At 47.4% G+C, this 19,988-nt stretch overlaps 3 protein-coding genes across 4 annotated transcripts in view; 1 reads left to right on the forward strand and 2 right to left on the reverse strand.

Annotated features, from left to right (window-relative positions):
• ANP32E (acidic nuclear phosphoprotein 32 family member E) overlaps nucleotides 1–10,336 on the reverse strand; it is a 30,018-nt gene extending 19,682 nt beyond the window's left edge. The window contains exons 1-3 of one of the 2 annotated variants that reach the window (XM_019739920.2): nucleotides 10,204–10,336; nucleotides 8,244–8,490; nucleotides 5,562–5,678 (exon numbers count right to left, since the gene is read on the reverse strand). In XM_019739920.2, coding sequence (XP_019595479.1) covers nucleotides 5,562–5,678; nucleotides 8,244–8,297 — 171 coding nt within the window. In that variant the 5' untranslated portion in view covers nucleotides 8,298–8,490; nucleotides 10,204–10,336. Of the gene's footprint in view, nucleotides 1–5,561; nucleotides 5,679–8,243; nucleotides 8,491–10,203 lie in introns of those variants that run through there. The other variant, XM_074318850.1, reaches the window with a different exon arrangement.
• CA14 (carbonic anhydrase 14) lies at nucleotides 10,152–16,182 on the forward strand. Its single transcript, XM_019739917.2, has 11 exons — nucleotides 10,152–10,279; nucleotides 12,227–12,247; nucleotides 13,312–13,491; nucleotides 13,874–14,016; nucleotides 14,238–14,333; nucleotides 14,502–14,568; nucleotides 14,756–14,913; nucleotides 15,010–15,130; nucleotides 15,373–15,393; nucleotides 15,502–15,586; nucleotides 15,710–16,182. The coding sequence occupies exons 1-11, from the start codon at nucleotides 10,225–10,227 to the stop codon at nucleotides 15,771–15,773; spliced, it is 1,011 nt and encodes a 336-aa protein (XP_019595476.1). The 5' UTR covers nucleotides 10,152–10,224; the 3' UTR covers nucleotides 15,774–16,182.
• A 327-nt stretch (nucleotides 16,183–16,509) lies between these two features.
• On the reverse strand, nucleotides 16,510–19,888 carry APH1A (aph-1 homolog A, gamma-secretase subunit). The gene is made up of 7 exons (XM_019739929.2): nucleotides 19,754–19,888; nucleotides 19,040–19,210; nucleotides 18,808–18,881; nucleotides 18,444–18,566; nucleotides 18,168–18,295; nucleotides 17,641–17,764; nucleotides 16,510–17,314 (listed from the first exon to the last, which is right to left on the reverse strand). The coding sequence occupies exons 1-7, from the start codon at nucleotides 19,864–19,866 to the stop codon at nucleotides 17,250–17,252; spliced, it is 798 nt and encodes a 265-aa protein (XP_019595488.1). The 5' UTR covers nucleotides 19,867–19,888; the 3' UTR covers nucleotides 16,510–17,249.
• Nucleotides 19,889–19,988: the final 100 nt, after the last annotated feature.

The raw sequence follows: 19,988 nt of genomic DNA on the forward strand, positions 1-19,988 counted from the left end.
TACTCCTTTCCCTGGCCAAAGCATTCCCATTCTATTTCCTTGAAGCCCTGTCTCCTATTGATTGTTTTGTCCCCCTAGATGAGACCAGAAAGCTGGATGGAACTGGAGGAATAGAGAAATTTGAGAAGATTTTTAATTTCTTAAGAAAATCTTTCTCAAATGTTTACCATGAGAACTTAGTTGCATTCTGAACGGAGAGCCTAAGAAAAAGTGGAGATACTCCTAACACTGTGACACCTGAGAATTTCTTCCTCTTCTGCTAGTCCACACTCAGCCTCCAGAAATTTATCAAAATCACCAGTTTATGGCTTCAGAACTTCTGCTCCTGGTGAGAATGCTTCCGTAAGTCTCTGAATACACCCGTCTCTCCAGATTTCAGGGGGGTAGTTTACCCTACAGCTTTACTTCTCTGATGGCCCAGAAAATTTTGCTGATTTTCAGTTTTCCCAGCTTTTTCCTGTTGTAAGGATGGAAATGATAACTTCCAAGATCTTTTCACATTGGATGTGAGGTACTGAGAGCCCTCAAAATCATAGAGGAAAGTAGAACCATGGTTGCTGGGGGCTACATGAACTGTTAACGGGCTTACAGGCGGCATGACAGCTTCACTCTGTAAAATTTTCGGCAGCTCAGGCACCATGCAGCTTTGGTGAGTGGAGGCTTCATCTTCAAATCTGCAAGCTTGCCTGCTCATTCCAGCCAAGAGTCCAAAGCTATGGCGGCTTGATGCTGAGATGCTGAGAGTGGGTCCCAGGAAAGGAGCTGGGCGGGGCCACTCCGGCTGCTCCTGGTACACACTGCCCCTACAGCAGCTTGCTTAAACAGTTGTTTCTTGATCATGTTTGTTTGTTTAAATAAAAAAGGCTCTTCAGCATTTGGCCAGAGTGTTGTGTAGGTTGCTTTATCTATGCGCACTTACAATTATGCTCCAACCAAGTGTGTCCCAAAGATTTCCCATGCAACATGCGTCCATCACGATGGTTTAGGAGGCTTGTCTTAGGCGCCACAAGATGAGCAGAGCTCCACACACTCACCAGAATCTTAAAAGTTTATATAGAGGCCTTAACGGGCTTCAGTCATGTACTAATTACAATATTCAAAACAATATTCATAGAAGGAAGAGCTTGTGAAAATTAAAAATATAAAGGCAGAACTTAATAATACACATCTTTTAAATGCCTTACTCATAAATGTGAACGGATAGGTAAGACCACCAAATATCTTAGAAAGGGTTTTCACATAAAAGCAGAGACCAAAAACAAAAACAAAAACTCCCTGAAAAAAAAAAAAGAACTCAGAGGAAACAGATGGTGCAGGAAGCAAAGAAAACAATTTTTTTAAAAAAGCCTAAGTTAATATCATAACATAATGTATTCATGAAAATAAAAGAAAATAACTATGAAAACAATATTCATAGAATGAAGAGCTTGTAAAAATTAAAAATATAAAGGCAGAACTTAATAATTCAATAGAAGGAGTGACAGATAAAGTTGAGGAACTCTTTCTAAAAATAGAACAGAAAGCAAAGAGATGGAAAATAGAAGGAAAAACTTAAAACTATTAGAGAAGGGTTCAGAAGATTCAGCATACAATTAACAGGAGTTTCAGAGAAAGAGAACATATAAAACAAAATTGTCAAAAAAAAATATGAGAAAATATCCCAGAGCTGAAGAACACAAGTTTTTAGACAAATGAGCCCACTGAATACCCTTCCAAGAAATAAAGAAGACCTACGCCATGGTACATTATCATAAAATTATAGAACACCTAAAAGAAAGGAAAGATACTAAATTGTAAAAAGCTTCCATAGAGAAAAGAAGCCAGTCTAACTTAGAACTGGAGGATAGAGGGCTCCAAGAGAAATATTGCTGTAAAAAAAAAGTTAGGACAGATTACCTGATCTGTTTGAACATAATGAGAGAGGAGTTATATTTTAAACAATAAGTTTAGAGATGAATGAGCAACTAAAAAACTAGAGCCAAAGGGGGGGGGGGGGCCATTATTAGTTCAAAGGAAATTAAAAGTTGCACAAGAGAGGAAATATACACTCCTTGGCTTTGCTGTGAGTAAATATTGATGATATTAATAATTTAAATGCTGAATACTGATTTAACTAAACTTGTGATAAACTATATCAGAAGGATAGCGTAGAAATACGGGTTGGGGAGGGAGTGTTGCATAAAAGAGATAAGTCCTCATCTTTCATAGTTGGAAGTTAATAGACAATAACATCTAAAATGAAAAAAGTCAAGAAACAGTAGTATTTCTAGTAAACAGGTTTTTGGAAATTTGGAGTTATAGACTAGAAGAAACAGTTAAAAAGTTACAGAAATTGTCTCTAGGAAGCAGGAATTTTCTAGAGGAAAGTAGACAAATGAGCCCACTGAATACCCTTCCAAGAAATAAAAAAGACCTACACCATGGTACATTATCATAAAATTATAGAACACCTAAAAGAAAGGAGCATAGAGTATTTCATTATGATTTTTCTTGGTCTATTTGACTTTTTAAACTGTGTACCTGAACTACTTTGATAAAAATAAAAGTCAAATTTAAAAATAATCTGAGGTAGCTAACGATTGACTTGCGAACCTTCTACAAACACAACAAAACATACTGAGTGGATTAGCTGTCCTTAAGCCAATGTCTGCTTTTCTTATTCTGCAGTAGAAAATAAGAAGATAGGTATAGAAGTTTAGTGTGCTAGATCCAAACTTACAGTTATAAAATAGAGGACTTATTCAATGGATATTGACAGGATTTTGGTATACTCTTCTTCCATGTGTTCCAATAAATATGCTCCCATGTTTATTAATACAGTTGAGATTTTTGCCAAGGCTGTGTTTGTGTTTCTATTTCACTTCAGTTCAATCAAATCCGTGGCTTCCCCAAAATACCAAAAGCAAAGTCTTAGTAATCAAAGAGTTAAATGCAATCCTACTGAAATATACTGCAATTTGATAGAAGCCAGGTGACTGGTGCAGTGTGGTCCCTTTAAGCCAAGTTTTCTCCTGCTTGGTTATATGAGCTATTTTGAGAAGCAGTATTTTGCATTAGTATAAATTATTATAATAGTATTTCTTGTAAAATGATGGGTTTACTTTCAATATATGTCCTTGAAGAGCTTGCTACACTCACTAATGTAGACTTTACTCATCTTTAAGCCAAAATTTCTTCCACATGAACACAGCTCTCACTTTATACTGAAAATCATTGAGAAGATGGGATTCACTGTACAAAAATTTAACCTTGATACAAGTGAATTTTATTTCTGTGTGATAGCTAAAAGGTCACAAGGGAGAAAAAAATACTGAATTTTTGCCTAACTGTGGAACACCAATTATAGGGTCCTTTGTTTATCTCTACAAAGAAAGAGTGACAACTCGTGTACATGCCATTGGAAAAATATAGCCTTTATGGAGAGCAATATGGAAAGAAATATAGCAAAAACCCTAAAAAAAGGGCACATCCCAAATTAAAACCAAAAGGAAATACGACTACACACCTATTAGAACGGCTACTCTTTTGTTTTGTTTTGTTTTTTGTAACTCAATATTAAGTGTGGAGAAACTGAGCTCTCATACATTGCTGGTGGGAATGAAAAACAGTACAACCACTATGAATAACAGTTTGGCAGTTTCTTACAAAGTTACACATACACTCACCATACAACCCAGCATTAGGTATTTACTCAAGAACAACAAAAACATATGTCCACTCACAAACCTGTAATCGAGGGTTTATTCATGGTTGCCAACAACTAGAAACAACCCACATGTTCTTCAACTGGTAAGTTGGACAAACAAACTGTGGTATATCTATATAATAGAAAAACTCAGCAATAAAATGAAATACATTTTGATATGCAACAACATAAGTGAATGCTAAGTGAAAGAAGCCAGACGCAAAAGGCTACATGCTGTATAATATAATACCTAAGACATTCTGGAAAAGGCAAAATTATAGGGTCAGAAAACATGTCACTAGTGACTAAAGGACGAGTTGGGGAAGAAAAGCTGACTTCAAAGAGGCAGGAGGAAATTAGGGGGAGGCCAGAGGTGATGAATTGTTCTGTAGTTTTATCATGATGATGGTTACACAACTGTATGTATTTGTCAAAACTCATAGAACTATACACTAAAAACAGTGAATTTTACTGTGTGTAAGCTGTACTTCCATAAACTTGATTTTAACAAAAGGAATGAATTTGAACTTTTTCACAATAAAAAGTTTTTTAACAAAATATATACCCTCTTGCAATTCTACTTCTGAAAAACAATTGGACTAGTGTGTAAATATATATGAACAAGAATATTCTAATTGAATTAGTGTTTGTCATAGGTAAAATCTGGATTAAAAAATAACACAAAAAACCAAACTGTCAAAAGGCAGAAGATTGGTTAAATACATTAGGTTACTTCTATATAACATGAAGCACTTTAAATTGGTGCATCGTGTTGCATCTTCTCTGTCAACATGTTTTTGACAGAGAAGAATGTTCACAAAATAGAGTTAGAAAAAAAGGTTAGAGGCCAATTATGTATATTGTATGGTCCTATTTTTATAAAAAATACAGTATTTATACAAAATATATGCATTTAGACATAACTTTATAGAAAAAAGTTTATGACATCAGAATGTTAACAGTAGTTATCTCTAATTGGGAGAATTTTGAGTGATGTATGTTTCTGAATATTCTATTTTCCCCAAACTAATCAGGTATTACTTGTATAATTAAATAATAATAATTAAGAGGAAAAGCGATAAGCCATTGCCAAGATCTGGTATTCTCTAGCATTCTGGAGCCAACTCCAAGTAGCTATTTCCTTTCAATTGTTTTTAATAGGAGCAAAAAGGTTAGCTCTTCCCAACGTGCATGGATTTATAACCAACCTGCTACTTAACTAAAACGTATGTGACACACGAATAAGCACGTTGATAGCAGAATGATGGGGAGAATACAGGATCTATGAGCTCATTAATAACTGCATTTCACTTTTGTAGATGTTGCCTTAGAAATGACTTGAATCTTAAAAAATGGGCTTGTTGGATTTTGCATTTGGCTTTCCTTCTCAGAGCAATGCCTTCTCACTACTACAGGAAATTAACTGAGGCATCAGCAGCCAGATCCAGAAATGCCCTCTGTTTTCCTTAAAGGCTTTTATTTTTGTTTTGTAAGTATTTTAACACATTCTGAATTAGGGGTCAGTCAGAGCCTGGTTCTTTGTCCTATTAATATTTCTCTGTGACATCAGCCAAGTCACTTTACCTTTCAAGACTCACATCGTTTTGAAAAATGTAGAGAAATTCTGAGAGCAGACTGTCAATGAAAGCACAGCAAGCTCTTTCGCTATAAGGTTTCTGAGAAATCCCAATCATTTGTCACAATCTGATCTGAGAACAGACTTTGCATTCATGGGATGATTTAAATTAGTAATAAGCTACCCATCGTCACAAGATTTTGGTATATTATCCGCTGATTTCTATTTCTATAGCGATTCAGACATAAAAGTTCCTTCAAAAACAAAGAAAAAGTTCTCTTTAAACCAGAATCTTCTCACCTTCTCAGAGGGAAGTGGTAGAAGTGTTACTGTCTTTTGCTTGGGTTGGTCCACAACCTTCATTTGAGTTAGATGAATAGTAGAGAAGGGGAGAACACCGGCAGAATGAGGTGGCCCCTAAAGAAGATGGAACAAATAATTACAATTCTAGGGCACCATGATATCCTTTTTCTTTCCTCCTTACAAAGGAAGCAGTTTATTAAATATACTAAGGAGGAACGGCCGGTTTGCCCAGTGGTTAGAGCACAGCACTCATAACACCGAAGTCACCGGTTCAATTTCCACATAAGCCATTGAGCTGAGCCTCCACAACTAGATTGAAAACAACAACTTGACTTGGAGCTGATGGGTCCTGGAAAAACACAGTTCCCCAATATTCCACCCCCCAAAAAAGGTCCTTAAATTAAAAAATACATATATGTATATATGTGTGTGTATATGTGTGTGTGTGTGTATATATATATATATATATATATATATATATATATATATATATATATATATAAAATCCTGTTTTGACATCACCTATCCTTTGATGTCACTCTCAGAGACAGTGAAGCATGGGTCTGCCTGCCTTGGAGAAGCAATTTTTATGTTCTTACATATAACTATAGAACCTGGTTATACTCCCATCCTGTGGAGACTGTTTACATTAGGTAAAGAAAATCTCAAAAAAAAAAAAAAGAAAATCTCACCGCCAATTGCCCACCTGCCTTGGTTTCCATAACACTTTGCTACACCACAGTTTAGAACTTCTCACCATTGTGTTGCAGGAATTGGCTAAGGGAGCTGCATCTGCTAAGAGATTATGAAATTCTTCAGAGCAGGGATTGTCGTATTAATTTGTTATTTCTAGGGCTTGGCACGGTGCCTACCTCCTAGAAATACTCAATATATGTTTATAAACTAGCAAAGGTATCGTTGCTATCCTCTACAAAGAACAGATCCAGAAGCTGGCATCCCTATAAAGACAGGCAAACTCCTCACTACCTCTGCTTCTCCAGTTGGTGCAGGCCATTGATTTTCGTGTGTCCCTCAGCCTGGTACCATCAGCACCACCTGGTGACCTGTTAGAAATGCAAATCTCTGGATAGAGTCCAGACCTACGGAATCAGAAGCTGCGGTGGGGGGAGGCCCAGAAATCTGTATTTTAACAAGCTTTCCAGGTCAGTCTGATGCACACGGACGTTTGAGAAGCAGTGTGGCAGGAGAAAGTTCAATGGCACCTGTGTCCTTGACCTGCTTCAGCTTGGCAGCAATATGACCAGCCATAGGAGAATCCCTAAATCCCTCAAAACTCAGTCTTTACAGGGTAAACAAGGGAGTTGGAATGCTGCCTGAGGACCCTTCTGGTCTAAAATTCTGTGAAATACCAAAGGTAGAAAGAAAGTAAATAAATGTCCCAATGACTAGATTCATTCATTCATTCAGCAAATATTTATGTACCAGGCAGTGTTCTGGGCATGGAATCAATGCATGACACAAAAATCACTCCTTTTTAATTAAATTTGCAACATTTCACACCACAAACTCTTATCTGTCCTATGTTTATAAGATTCTCATGCTGCATCTGTCCTGAAATGTGAACCAGAAAACTGAGAAAATGATCCAGAGTTCAGACCACCCCCTCCCCCAAATTACTTTGACTTTAATTCTTGGAAGCTTTTGTATTGGCTTAAGGGATTTCAGTACCAATATGTTAGAAAACAATCGTGTGGTAATACATAAATGTGATTATCAAGTTAGAATATCTCTGGGTCTACTTGGCTTCATGGCACAAAGTTGCTTGCACTTTTAGGAAATCAAATTCCATCTAATTCCGTCTCCTCCTCGATTCTCTCTTCTCAGCAATTAGTTACCACCTGTACTGCCTGAGGAAGTTCCTGCGCTGAACATTCTGTCCTTTCCATCTGCCTCCCTTCCTCACTGAACTCTCATATACACCACCATACAATCTCAGAGCGCTGCGTGGGTTCCTGTAAGGTGATTTAGACTAATCGGGATACTCAGTGAGTTTAACTATCCTTTTTCAAAAGGACCTTTTAAGAAAAAGCAAACCCCCAAGTCACCGCACTTGGACACTTTTGATTCTGACCCATTCGCATTTCACTGCCTTTGAAAGGACAGGAGATGGCGCCAGAAGGCAGCGGGATGTCTTGGTTTTTGTGGGGTTTTAGCCACCCTGGAGGTAAGGAATGGACTGGAGAGAGGCAGGAATTAAAACAAAGGTGCTGGAGTTTGAGCAGCAGTTAAGGTGGAGGAGGGGGGCGGGAGGTGTCTGTCTTGTTTTTTTAAAAGAAAAAAATATATAAGAGTCCTTTTAACACCTACCCAAATCAGCCTGGTGACAACAAAAATATCCACAGTAAATCCAAAGAGCAAAATAAAGTCAAATCCCTGGGGAATACTGCTGGGCTCCCTTCTTGCTCTCCTAGAAACCAGGGCCTTTGTCCATGTGGAGGGTGCGCGGGGCTGGATGGGCTGCTCACTCAGAGGTGGGAAAGTGCTGAGTGGGGCTAAGCCATCTTTGGGAAACAATGATCAATTGTGTAGACAAAAATCCCAAAGCCCACCAGCAGTGAAACACTTCCCAGAAGGAATCAAACACAAAACGTTTTAAATGAAAATTTAAAAAATTCACAGCCAACCAGGAGGTGGCGCCTGGCAAGACACACTACCTACCTTGGGAGGTGGAATTGCGGGGCCCCAGACGCTCCCCAGGAACTCTGAGGTCATTGTGTCCGGGCCTCTTCTTTCATGTCATGCCAAAGATGTCTCTGCTTTCTTCTTCTTTTTTTTCCCCCTTTTTTTCCTGTTCCTCTGTGATAAGTATCCTCATTCCCAGGAAGTCTAATTTACACTCTACCATGTATTCTTCTTAGATGAGATAGATAGGGGCTGTAGGGAAACTTCAAAACATAAAACTTTCCTGTAAGGGAAAAATAATGTGGAGGGTGATGCGGAAAGGGAGTGACATCTGCAAAGAGGCTTTGCTTTGCAGATCAATCACGGGGGACCGAAAGGCATGGCGGGCTCCTGCCTTTGCCTGCACACCCCCTATTCATTTCCGTTCATTTGGCTTTTATCCTGCTCCAGTGTTTACCTTCTGCATCCTTTGTTTTGGCTATTTAGTGCTACTTGGCAAGAGCAAGGAGGGCAGAGGGAGCTCACACACGGGAGCACCCTCCTAGCTGGTGACTGGAGAAGCGTAGGGAGTAGAGAAAGAGGTTTCAGTGTCTGGGTGGAAATTATCTGTGGGTTTCACATTCCCTAATGAGGGATTTAGGGTGTACATTCCGATCGGGATTTCCAGTCCCGTGGAGAGCAAGCACCAGCCCACATTCCTGACACAGCAGCCTCTAAGCACCCCTCGCCCAGCTCCCAGGTGGCTGGTTTCACTCGGTTCTACTCACTCTACTCAGCCCTTTGTTGGGCAGGAGGGAAGACCCTGGGCCCCTCTTCCAACTGGGTCACATGGTCTCTCTCTGCTCCCTCCCCTCCCTTTCTTTGGAGTCCGCCTTTTTTTTTTTTAATGATGGTAGTGAATGTTTCTAAGGTCTCCCCAGCTCTCCTCCTGCCCTGGCCTCCCTGCCAGGGGTTGGTGTCCTCTTCAGTGACAAAAGCCGCCCTAGATCTGGACTCCCTGGGGAGGGAGGTGGCTGGGTCTGGCAGTTGAAGCCGCTGTCTCTCCATGGTGCGGCTGCAGCCCCTCCCCCCGCTGGGCACACAAATGGGCTTTATACAGCAAACAAAACCACCCCCCCACCCAGGCCACACAGGCACGTGGACCCAGGCCTCACCGTGGGAAGGGGGTGGTGACAGGCGCTCTGGACAAGCTCTCTTTGCCTCGCTTCTCATTATTTTCCACAGCCCAGGTTTTAGTCCTTGACTTCCTACCCTCCACTTGCACCCTGAGTCTCCCAACTGCTCCCTGTGACCTGTCTCCTAACTCTGGACTCTTCCTATTCCAGACCTGCCCAAATTCTGCAGGGGATTGGGAACCGGTCCTCCGAGCGGCTGTTCCCTATCCCCCAGGGAGCTGCTCCACAGAGGAGAAGCCAGCCTGAGACTGAGAAATCAGTGTCCCCCTGAAGGGGCTGGATCAGACCCCAAAGCCCTGCTTCCCTGTCTCCTCCCGCTCCAGGGGACACCCATGTGAGTGTGTCTGTGTGAAAAGCAGAGGAAGGAAGAGCTCACCCCAGCTGGGCTCCTGAGCCTGGGCCAGGGCTCCTGTGAGTCCCGCAGGCAGGCGGGCGGGCTCTGAGCCGGGCCATCCTGCATGCCGAATCGGCTATTTAAGGAGCTGTTAGCCAGCAACCTAGCCAGCCCCCCCTCCCCACGTACACCCGTCCAGAGCCACCTTAAAAGCGGGAAGCAATTGTGAAGTCGCTGGCCAGCAAGTAGAGTGAGGGCTGCAAGGGGAGATAAAAAAGAGAGGGCAGGAAGAGATTTTTCCTGGGGACCCAGAAACCCACGACACCCCACTGAAAACCAACTCCCCTGGAAGCCCGCAGAGACACAGACAGCAAGAGAAAAAGAAATACCTACACTCCACTTCAGGAAATCTCTCTCTCTCCCTTCTCTCTCTCCCTCTCCCCCCACCCTGCCTGCCCTCGTCCTTTAGTTTCCAAACTCCCAGTACCTTCTGCTCCTTCCAAGGACCATGAGGTTCTTCACGCTCCTGCTAGAGGTGATTTGGATCCTGGCTGCAGTCGGGGGTAGGTACATCTGTGTGTCTGTGTGTCTGTACTGATATCCACATGTCCTTAGACGTGCTTAATGCAGGGAGGAGGCGTGTAAAAGGAAGCCTAGGGGCTAGAAAATAGGCTCGGGGATGGGGGAGAAGAGGGGTGGGGAGGAGACAATTTTCCTTCTTTTCCCTTTGCCTTCCCAGCCCTGCTGCTAGTGGAGATGGGGGAGAACTGGGTTGGGGGAGGGGGGTGGACACACACTGGGGAATCTCTGTGCCGGCTACAGACTCTCTCCGGGGCTCTTCCCCAGCTGCAGCCCTCCTGGCCTTCTTTATTTACGAACTCCTCCAATTAGGGAGCCAAAGAGGCCTGGAGACCGAGAGTCGGCCACCTGCCTAAGCCCGACCCTGCTCCCTGACTCTGAACCTCATGGCCAAGGTTCCCTCTTGAGTCCATGAAACTTTCCCAGTTTTTCCCTGAAAGCCGTAGCAATAACAGTCAACATTCTTGGGCCCTTTACAGTTTACAAAGGACTTCCAGGCGCTTCCAGGAGATGAGGGACTCGGGGAAACCGGCCGAGGTGCTCCAGGGGCATCCCCAGGACCCCTCATTTTTGAGTTTCCTGTACTTAGCACGCAGTAGGTGTGTGGATTAAGATTTGCTGGAAGAACAGGGAGAGGGAGGTGTCTAGAGACAGAAGGGGAATGCAGAGAGGATGATGGGGGTGGGAAGCGAAATGAAGAGTTAGAAATTGCATCTGAGGAAAAAGAAAAAAGTAGGGAAAGAGTCTCCAGGAAGAGATGTAGAATTAGTGTGTTAGACTAGATGTAGGTGTAGAATTAGTGGGGAGGGAAGGACACGGCTGTCCCTGCACAGAAGCCGTGAATTCCCGTTGTTGGGGTGTCCCACTCAGCGGGTGAGAAGCTGCCTCCTGCCCTCCTTTGGGCTACTTTTCAGAGCTGTCTGAACTGAGGGATGGGCCAGCAGAAGAGCCCAAGGTTGAGATCAAGGATATCTTAGAAGTATGAGGAATTTGAGGGAATGAGAGAGAAAGAGGAAGGAATTCAGGATTTCTCTCCAAAGCTTCTAGTAATTGGAATAATGCAAAGAAAACCTGCAAGGCCAACCTTTCCCCTTGAAGCGGTTTGGTCCTGGGTGAGGGCTGGACCAGCAGACCCCCTGCCTCTCAGCCCGACCGGACTGCACCAGAGCCTGGCATGTGACCCAGCTGGCAGCTCTCTTTCCCACACACAATGCTTCACTTTCATCCTGTCCCTGCCAGGCTGGTTGCCTGTGCCCACCCACCACCATCAACCTAGAGCGGACCCTGCTGGGACTCCCGCCTTCTTTAGCCATCTGGAAATCTAGGGAATAGAGGCTCCTGGTAATGGGGAAGTTTCCTCTCCAGTTCCAGGAACCAGGAGGAGGAACTGAAATGTTCCTTTCCTCCTATAGAGGTACTGGGACATGAAGGAGAACATTATTGAAATGTTCATTTCCAGCTCAGTGCCTGGATGCCTGCAATGCTTCAAAGCAAAGGAATAATCGCCCTTCTCCCCTCAGTGGCACCCCCCACTCTGAACCCCTATCCCCTCCCCTTGTTCCAGTCCCTCTGCCCACACCCTCACCTCACCCCAATCCTATAAGAGTTAGATTGGCTCCGCTCAGGCTGGAGGAAACTAAGGACGGCGGATGGCGCGTTTGGGTCCAGGTTAATTTTAGTCTCCAGGCTTTATCTCTTCATTTCTCCTCCCCCTTTACTCAGCAAGCACAAGCACAGCCTGGCTGGTGATTTTAAATAGGCCCCCCGACCTTTCCACCGAGGTGTCCAGTTTCAGGGTTTCCTTTGGGAAGTGCTGGAGCTGAGGGAGGAGACGGAGCAGAGGGAGGTGGGGCGGGACGCCGTGCCCGCCCCAGGGAGGGCCCTGACCCCGGCTGCGCCGCCGCTGTAACCCCAATTCTTCTGCCTTGCAGGTCACCACTGGACGTATGAGGGTGAGAGCGGAACCTAAGGCCTACCCGCACCCCTTTCACACTGGGACCTCTTCACCTGACAGGAAGATTTATGTCCTGGGGTTTCCTAGACCTCCTCACTTCCCATCTTGCTGTGCCCTAGGGTTTGCACGTGTGACTCCTAGACCCGGTTCTAACCACCCAACCCCTCCTCTCCTGATTCAGCAGAAAAGCCAGTTATGTCCTCAGTCTGTGAGATGAGGCAGCTGGGGTGGAAAAGAAACCCGGTGGGGAAAGAACTGTGAGCTCAGCTGCCACTTCACCGTCTGGCTCTTCATCCTAATCAATCCTCCCCCACCCCCTGTATCTGGCATTGGGACGGAGCATGAGGTCAGGGGTGAGGAAGAGACTGGCAGGATAGTTTGTGACCCTGGTGGAGGTGGAACTCAATTCCTTTGAACTTCTAATTAATAACTGAACTCCAGAGTCAATGCTAGGTCCTGGCGGAGAGTAAAAAGCAAATGGGGGAAAGCCAGTAGCTCTGAATCCCAAGGACACTTAATAAGGGGCCCCACAGAGCCCCTGCCTCTCTAGGATCATTTTATTTCCCCCGTTTTCCTGCTCCTACTCTGATTGCCCCTCTCTGGATATGCAGGCATCCTACCTATCCCCTCTTCCCTCATTCAGCTTTCTTGTCTTCAAACTACATGCAAGTAAAAGCCACTACCACCCATTTACCAGGAGAGCTGGGGAATCATTGCACACGTGGGTGGGTGGAGGGAAGTGTAGCATCAGCTCCCACAGGGCCTCCTACCTTGTTTCCCCGAAAATAAGACCGGGTCTTATATTCATTTGTGCTCCAAAAGACGCATTAGGGCTTATGTTCAGGGGATGTCATTCTGAAAAATCATGCTAGGGCTGATTTTCCGGTTAGGTCTTATTTTCAGGGAAACACAGTACTCACTCAGCCCCACACACCGGGGGTCTGCACCTGGGGTGGAGGGAAGGGCATTTCTATCTCCCCACAGATGTATAGCTTGGTGGGGGGTTGCTGAAGGGTGGCTGGGGCTGGAGGGCAGGACAAAGGTTCCGGTAACCCCCACCAGGCCCACATGGCCAACAGCACTGGCCAGCCTCTTACCCGGAGTGTGGAAGCAACGCCCAGTCCCCCATCAACATCCAGACAGACAGTGTGACTTTTGACCCGGAGTTGCCCGCTGTGCAGCCCCACGGATACGAGCAGCCTGGCACCAAGCCCTTGGACCTGCACAATAATGGCCACACAGGTAACAAGCCCAGGCTCCAAGGAGGCGAAAGTTCCAGTTCCAATCTTACAAGTCAGGGGAAATAAGCATTCTCCGAACTTCCAGATTCTAAGAAGGCTTCCTCTATAAATTTGGAGATGTGAGAATGGGGGTGAGGCTCCTGTAGCCCAAGGTAGGAACTGAATGTCGATGAGCAAGTTCAGTGGGTGGATGAGTATCACAGCCTGGGCTTGAGCTTCAGAGAAAGATGAGCTAGAAAAGCAGTGGCCTATGGGAAGAGCTGGGTGCTGTTAGGGAAGGAAGACAGCAGAGGCTGGCCAAGTCTCCCAAGAAGGGTGGCAACCCCGGGGTGAGGATGTGCCCACATTCCTCCACCAACCCCAGCTTGCTGTCTTTCTCACAGTGCAACTCTCTCTGCCCCCTACCCTGTATCTGGAGGGACTTCCCCAGAAGTACGTAGCTGCCCAGCTCCACCTGCACTGGGGTCAGAAAGGATCCCCAGGGGGGTCAGAGCACCAGATCAACAGCCAAGCGTCAGCTGCAGAGGTACCAGGGGGCGAAGCCTGGACTAGGACACTGACAGGCACGGGCGCTGCAGGGAAAAGGAAGGATCTGGAAACTGGGCAAAGCCGGAGTTGGGGGATAATTCCAAGCTGCGTGGGACAGATGTAGGACATGCTGGAGCTGGTGGGGGTGGGAGCTAGGGTGGAAGCCTTTGGGAGGGGGCAGTGGGGAAACATGCAATGATTCCATGCCTCTCCCCTCAGCTCCACATCGTACATTACGACTCTGATTCCTATCACAGCTTGAGTGAGGCCGCTGCGAGGCCTCAGGGCCTGGCTGTCTTGGGCGTTCTCCTGGAGGTCAGTGGCCCCACTCCCTCCCAGGTCTCCCTCCACCCCCGCATCCCTCAGTCCTATTCAGCCCGTGTCTGTTGCTGGTCTCGCTCCCAAGGCAAGTCAACAACCACTCTGACCCTTTGTTCTCTACATGGACTCATGCCAAACTCTCCCCCTTTCCTCTCCTTCCAGGTGGGTGAGACTGAGAACCCAGCTTACGAACACATTCTGAGTCACTTGCATAAAATTAGGTATAAAGGTGAGCCCTAAAAATCTGTTTTAGGACAAAGTGAGATTGGACTTCAGGGAAACTCCCCCCTCCCCCACCCCAAAAGGCCTCAGAGACCTGGGGTGAGGAAGTTAGGTGTCAGGGAGTTCCACTCATGGAGGCGTGTCCACGTCAGCTAGGGTGCAGTGAGAAGGTGACCCCAGTATGTGCTCCGCAGGTCAGAATACCTCAGTGCTTCCCTTCAACGTGCGAGCGCTGCTCCCCCCACTGCTGGCACAGTTCTTCCGTTACAATGGCTCGCTCACCACACCCCCCTGCTACCAGAGTGTGCTCTGGACTGTCTTCAATCGAAGGGCCCAGATTTCAAAGGGACAGGTGAGTGGTGGAGAGCAGAGGCAGAAGTACAACTGTACCAACGCTTTCCCTCTCCTGAGCGACACTTCTCCCCTAATCCCACTCCTGTACCCCCAGCTGGAAAAGCTTCAGGAGACACTGTTCTCCACAGAGAAGGAACCCTCTACGCTCCTGGTACAGAACTACCGACTCCCCCAACCTCTCAATCAGCGACCGGTCCTGGCTTCTTTCATCCAAGGTGACTGAACAGGGCTTGGAACGGAGATGGGAAGCTGGGGGACTCAACGACAGGAACTAGGGAGCCCCTGGGAAGGAAAAGAAGGCTAAGAGGGGAAGGGTTTCCAGGACTTGCTTGGACTGGGAACCAGTCCCCAACCCTGAGTGGCCAGGTGACTTCCCCAGCATAGAGGCACAGTGGGCTGCTCCCAGCTCCCAGGACGGGATCTGAAGTTTCCCTGACCCAAGTTTTCTTCCCTACAGCGGAATCCTTGTATACCACAGGTAAGACGCCTCCTCAGGTATGGGGCAGGGGGTGGGGGCTTCTCCATGAGCGAGGGAAAGGCTCAGTGTCTGTTAGTCCTAGGCTGACACCTTCCATCTTTCTCCCAGGTGAAATGCTGAGCCTAGGGGTGGGAATCTTGGCTGGCTGTCTCTGCCTTCTGCTGGCTGTTTATTTCATCGCTAGGAAGATTCGGTGAGGTCCTACTTTCCATTCCTCTAGTCCTTGCTTTTCTACTGAAAAGCATCCCCCTATTCCACCTCTCATCCGTCTCACCTAGGACACTAGTCACGCCTATGAACCACTTCCCCCATCCAGGAAGAAGATGCTGCGAAATCGGAAGACTGTGGTCTTCACCGCAACACAAACCACGGAGGCATAGACTCCTGCTCGGACATCACGGATGCCTTCCCCTCACGCCTATCGGGGAGCTTCTAGAATGGGGTGCAGGAACTGGCCAGAAAATACTGTAGGAGTAGCAGGCAGACAACCCTCCTTCCTCCAGACAGCCCCTATAGAGAGGCATGGACAAGCTCTTGTTCAAGGAAGAATAGCCGAGCCTTCAGTCTCTCAAAACATATAGATCAGGAGAACCCTACGCTGACAATGCAGAGGACAATCCTTGTTTAGTTGTAGGGGAAGTTGGGACTGTGCCCCAAAGTCCCCCACCTTCTCTCCTTTATGTCCCTTTCCCTAGGTATGGGCAAGCTATCCTCTTAGGAAAAAAACATTGCTGTTTGGGGGGTTATATTTTTGCTCAATGTATTCGGGAATTAAAGTTTCTGACCTCACCTCTGGCCTTACCTTTGGGATTCTTGAGAGTGGGAGCGTTTCTTAATCCCTCAGCTGGTAGAGGTGGGCAAAAGATTGGGGAAAAAGAAGCATGGGTGAATAATTCCTTTTAGCCCAATCCTGGAAGGGGAGATCCATTTCTGGAAAATGCTTAACCCAAAGTTTCTGACGTGTTAAACCACCAGCCCAGATCTCTGCCCTTGCACCAAAGCTAGGTTTGGAGGGGATCAGAGATGACAGGCTAGGAAAGAGGCTAGACGAGACATGAGAGGGCCGAAATTTCAACTAACATGTTGTCCCCTTCCTTAAAAGCCAAGTTCCCCCACAATTATAAAGTCCTTTTTATTAGTCAAAATCACAATCACCTTGATTAAAAGGATGGGACACGCCATCCTCAGCAGAAAATGATACAGTTTATAGAAAACCTTCCCGCCCCTCCCCCAACACACCCCAATTAAAAACTAGAAAAAAATCTGCCCTCCTTCCCTGCGCTGTCACGGTAGGCTGACTCCTCCAGTGGCACTACAGCTCTAGAGTGGGCTAGCTCACCGCAGCACCCTCCATTTCACCTTGGGGAGAGGAGGGATGCTGGTGGTCAAGGAGGTGAAAACATTAGTTCCAGTAATACCAGTTCCCAAACATGCACTTCCTTCCTTTCCCACAAGGCCCGGACCATGGGGAAAGGTGGACAGATATGAGCCCAGCCATGAGGAGCGATTTGAGGAGGGAAAATAGAGTCCAAGGAGGTTAGGAGAAGAAGTCCAACATATCCTCCCTCCCTGCACTCCAAAAAAAAAAAAAAAAGGCAGTTTGGGGTCTCCATCACACCAAAAATGGTTCCCCTCAGACCTGAGAAAAAGACCAAGATGTCCAGTCTGGGGAGGGGGTCCTGGGAAACTCAGAGCTCGTCTACCCTTGAGGCTCCATTAAGTTCGTCTTCATGGCAATGCCTAAGCTAGGCCCCTTTTCTTGGCAACCTGCACTGTCCACAACAGGAGATGGAGAAATACAGGACGAGGAGATCAGAGGAGCACCCCAGGCACAGGGGTCCCCCCCCCAGGTTCCCTCAATCCTCGGGTGGGATGCGCAGGGCAGAATACACCATCACCTGACTGTCCTCCTGCCGTCGGCCTGCAGAGGGGAAGGGTGGTGAGTCTTGCGCAGGGGGAGAGCAGAGCACTGACACATGGGAAGTCCTGGATAACAAGGGGGTCCCCAGATGGTGGGGAAAAGTGCAGATTCAAACCCACCAGTCACAGACTGGCTCAACCCAGGCTGCTCCTGGTAAAGCCTAAAGGTCACCAGTGGACAAAGCAAAACCCTGAAGGTGGTGGGAAAGACCGACGAGGAGACAGAGAATGGTGAACAATGGACCGGGCGGGGGCTGGACTCAGTCATGGGCAGTGGGCAGACAGGTGGGATCTGTCAGGTGATCAGTCCAGGTAGTCAGTCCTTACACGAGAGGCTGCGCTGGATACCTCGGAGGGACCCTCCAGCTGTGATGAAGGCCCAGAGCCCCATGGAAACAGTGACTGCATAGATGGGCAGCAGGCTGGCCTCGTACCATGGGTTCAGGAATGTCTGGGGATGGGGGATAAGAGTAGAAAAGAGGTTAGATTCTCCCTCTGCCTAATCCCTGTATCCTCTTTGGGCCTTTGACCCAAACCTCCCCGATACTTCTCTCAAATCCTCCAGTCCTTCCTTTCACCGCCCCAACATCTTGTGGTTAAAGGGACTTTTGATTTACAGTTCCCTCAAATTCCTCTCACCTCAGGCCATCTGCATGACAGTCTTATTAATCCAAACTCTTCCCCAAAGCAGGTTATATAACCGATGCTGAGGTGAGAGACCTCTAAAGACTCAACTTTTCTACATCCTCTCAAGGTGAGTTCAAAAATGTTAAGAAGTAAGGATGTATTTCCCCTCCATCCCACTCGCCATTAAATTCTTTTCGCTCTAACTCAGGCCCCTGTCCCCAACTCACCAGTCCTGATGTCAGTAGGTGACTCCCAACCACCAGGCCCAAAGTCCAGTACCGTTTCCTCTCACAGGCATCAAAGAACACAACTCCCCAAAAGGTGTGAAGCAGGATGATGGCTGCCGTCAGAAAGGCTGCAGGGAGAGGGGGAGGAGATACATCCCTCACCTTCTCCCCACCTCCTGAGAAGTTAAGCCAGAGATGTCTCCCAGGGACCATCCATAAATCAATCAGAGCCAAAGATGGGTGGGGCACGAAGACAAGAGAGGAAGTATGTCTTACCTGAAGTCAGGAAGTAATACGGTGAGTCTCCATGGATCCCAACCACACCTGGCCCAAGTGCATCGGCCAAAATATTGATAACGGAGAAGACACCACTGATGATACCGAAGGAAAGACCAGAAACTGGGGGGGGAGGAGGGGCCTCATCAATGTCAGAGGTCACTGTCGCCTGATTCCCAATGATCCCTCTGCATTCCCAGCCACAGGTACCCCACACCTACTCTCCCTCCAGACCACCTCTCCTTGGAAGTCAGGTATGAAGGAAAGCAAGTAGCCACTTAGAGCAAGCACATGGATGCTTAGAGACTTCCCTGGGAGAGAGGGGTGTCTGACACCCTCCTCCAGTCCCGCTCCCGTGGCTCACCATAGGCCATCTGGCGGATGGAGATGGGCGATCTTCCGTCCTCACTCAGCGATGCTAACCCCTCATCTGCCTTCCTGGGGTGGGGTGGGGTGGGAAACACGAGGCAGGAATGCTCCTTTCCCCTAATGTCCTCCCTTAGTGCCCCCTCTTCCAAACCACCACCCAGGGGCCGCCCAACTTCTCATAGTGCAATCCACTGCCCTTCTCCCCTCCCGACCATCCATCCTCTTACTTAAGCAGCTTGTAGTAGGCAAAGCGGAACGCCTCCTGTAGAAGGACCGAGACGGCAGCACCAAAAATCAGGAGGCCATACTGGAGCCGGGCATCGGATGGGTCAGTCACATGAACCAAGATGAACCAGACCACAGAGGCCAAGAGCAGAGAGACTAGCCAGAAAAACGCCCTGAGGAAGTAAAGGGACAGTCAGACAGGGAAGGGCACAGGCGGCTGGAGAAATCCAGGAGAACCAACCAAGGCTGCAGCATGAAAAGTGGAAGTTAGACTTCCGGAGGGACAGGGAGCCGACAGGATAGGCGTCTCCACCAAGGGAGTCTGCAGGCATCTGGGAGCAGGGGGTGGGGTCGAACTCTGGTTAGAGTCTTCAGAGCGATGAGACTCAGAGTGCACAAGCCCAGCAGAACGAGGTATCCATTCCTGGACCCTCCCTTAGGGTCGCCGGAGGTCACCACAGCCCCCTCCCGAGTCGTGGCCTTGTGCCTCCTCTGACGTCGCCGGAAGAAGTATAGAGGGAATCTGTGCGATCCCTGGAAGGCGGAAACCAACTGCGGGCAAGGGAAAGTCACCCCAACCCCTGACTCGACCCTTTCCAATCTTTACCTCCCCTCTGTCTCCCCCAACCCAGGCTCCCAAGCTCGCCCCAGTTCCTCCAGCCCCTTCCGGATCTCTCTCTTCCGCACCCTCCTGCGTCTCCCCGACCCCTACTCACCCGGCGACCAGGATGATGACACGAAGAGGGTCCCCGGCCACAGTGATCAAGAAAAGCGCAAAGGCCGGGCCGAAAGCGACAAAAGTGCATCCGAAAAACACTGCGGCCCCCATTGCTTGGCAGCTGGGGGCGGAGAGGAGGCCTGGCCAAGAGAGGCGAATGGGAGGAGCAAGCCAGCTAGGGGGTCCGCGTGGGGTGGCGACGCGACCCCGTAAGGGGCGCGGTGCAATGTCAC

This window comes from Rhinolophus sinicus, linkage group LG14 (genome assembly GCF_036562045.2).
Source record: "Rhinolophus sinicus isolate RSC01 linkage group LG14, ASM3656204v1, whole genome shotgun sequence".
Taxonomy (NCBI): Eukaryota; Metazoa; Chordata; class Mammalia; order Chiroptera; family Rhinolophidae; genus Rhinolophus; species Rhinolophus sinicus.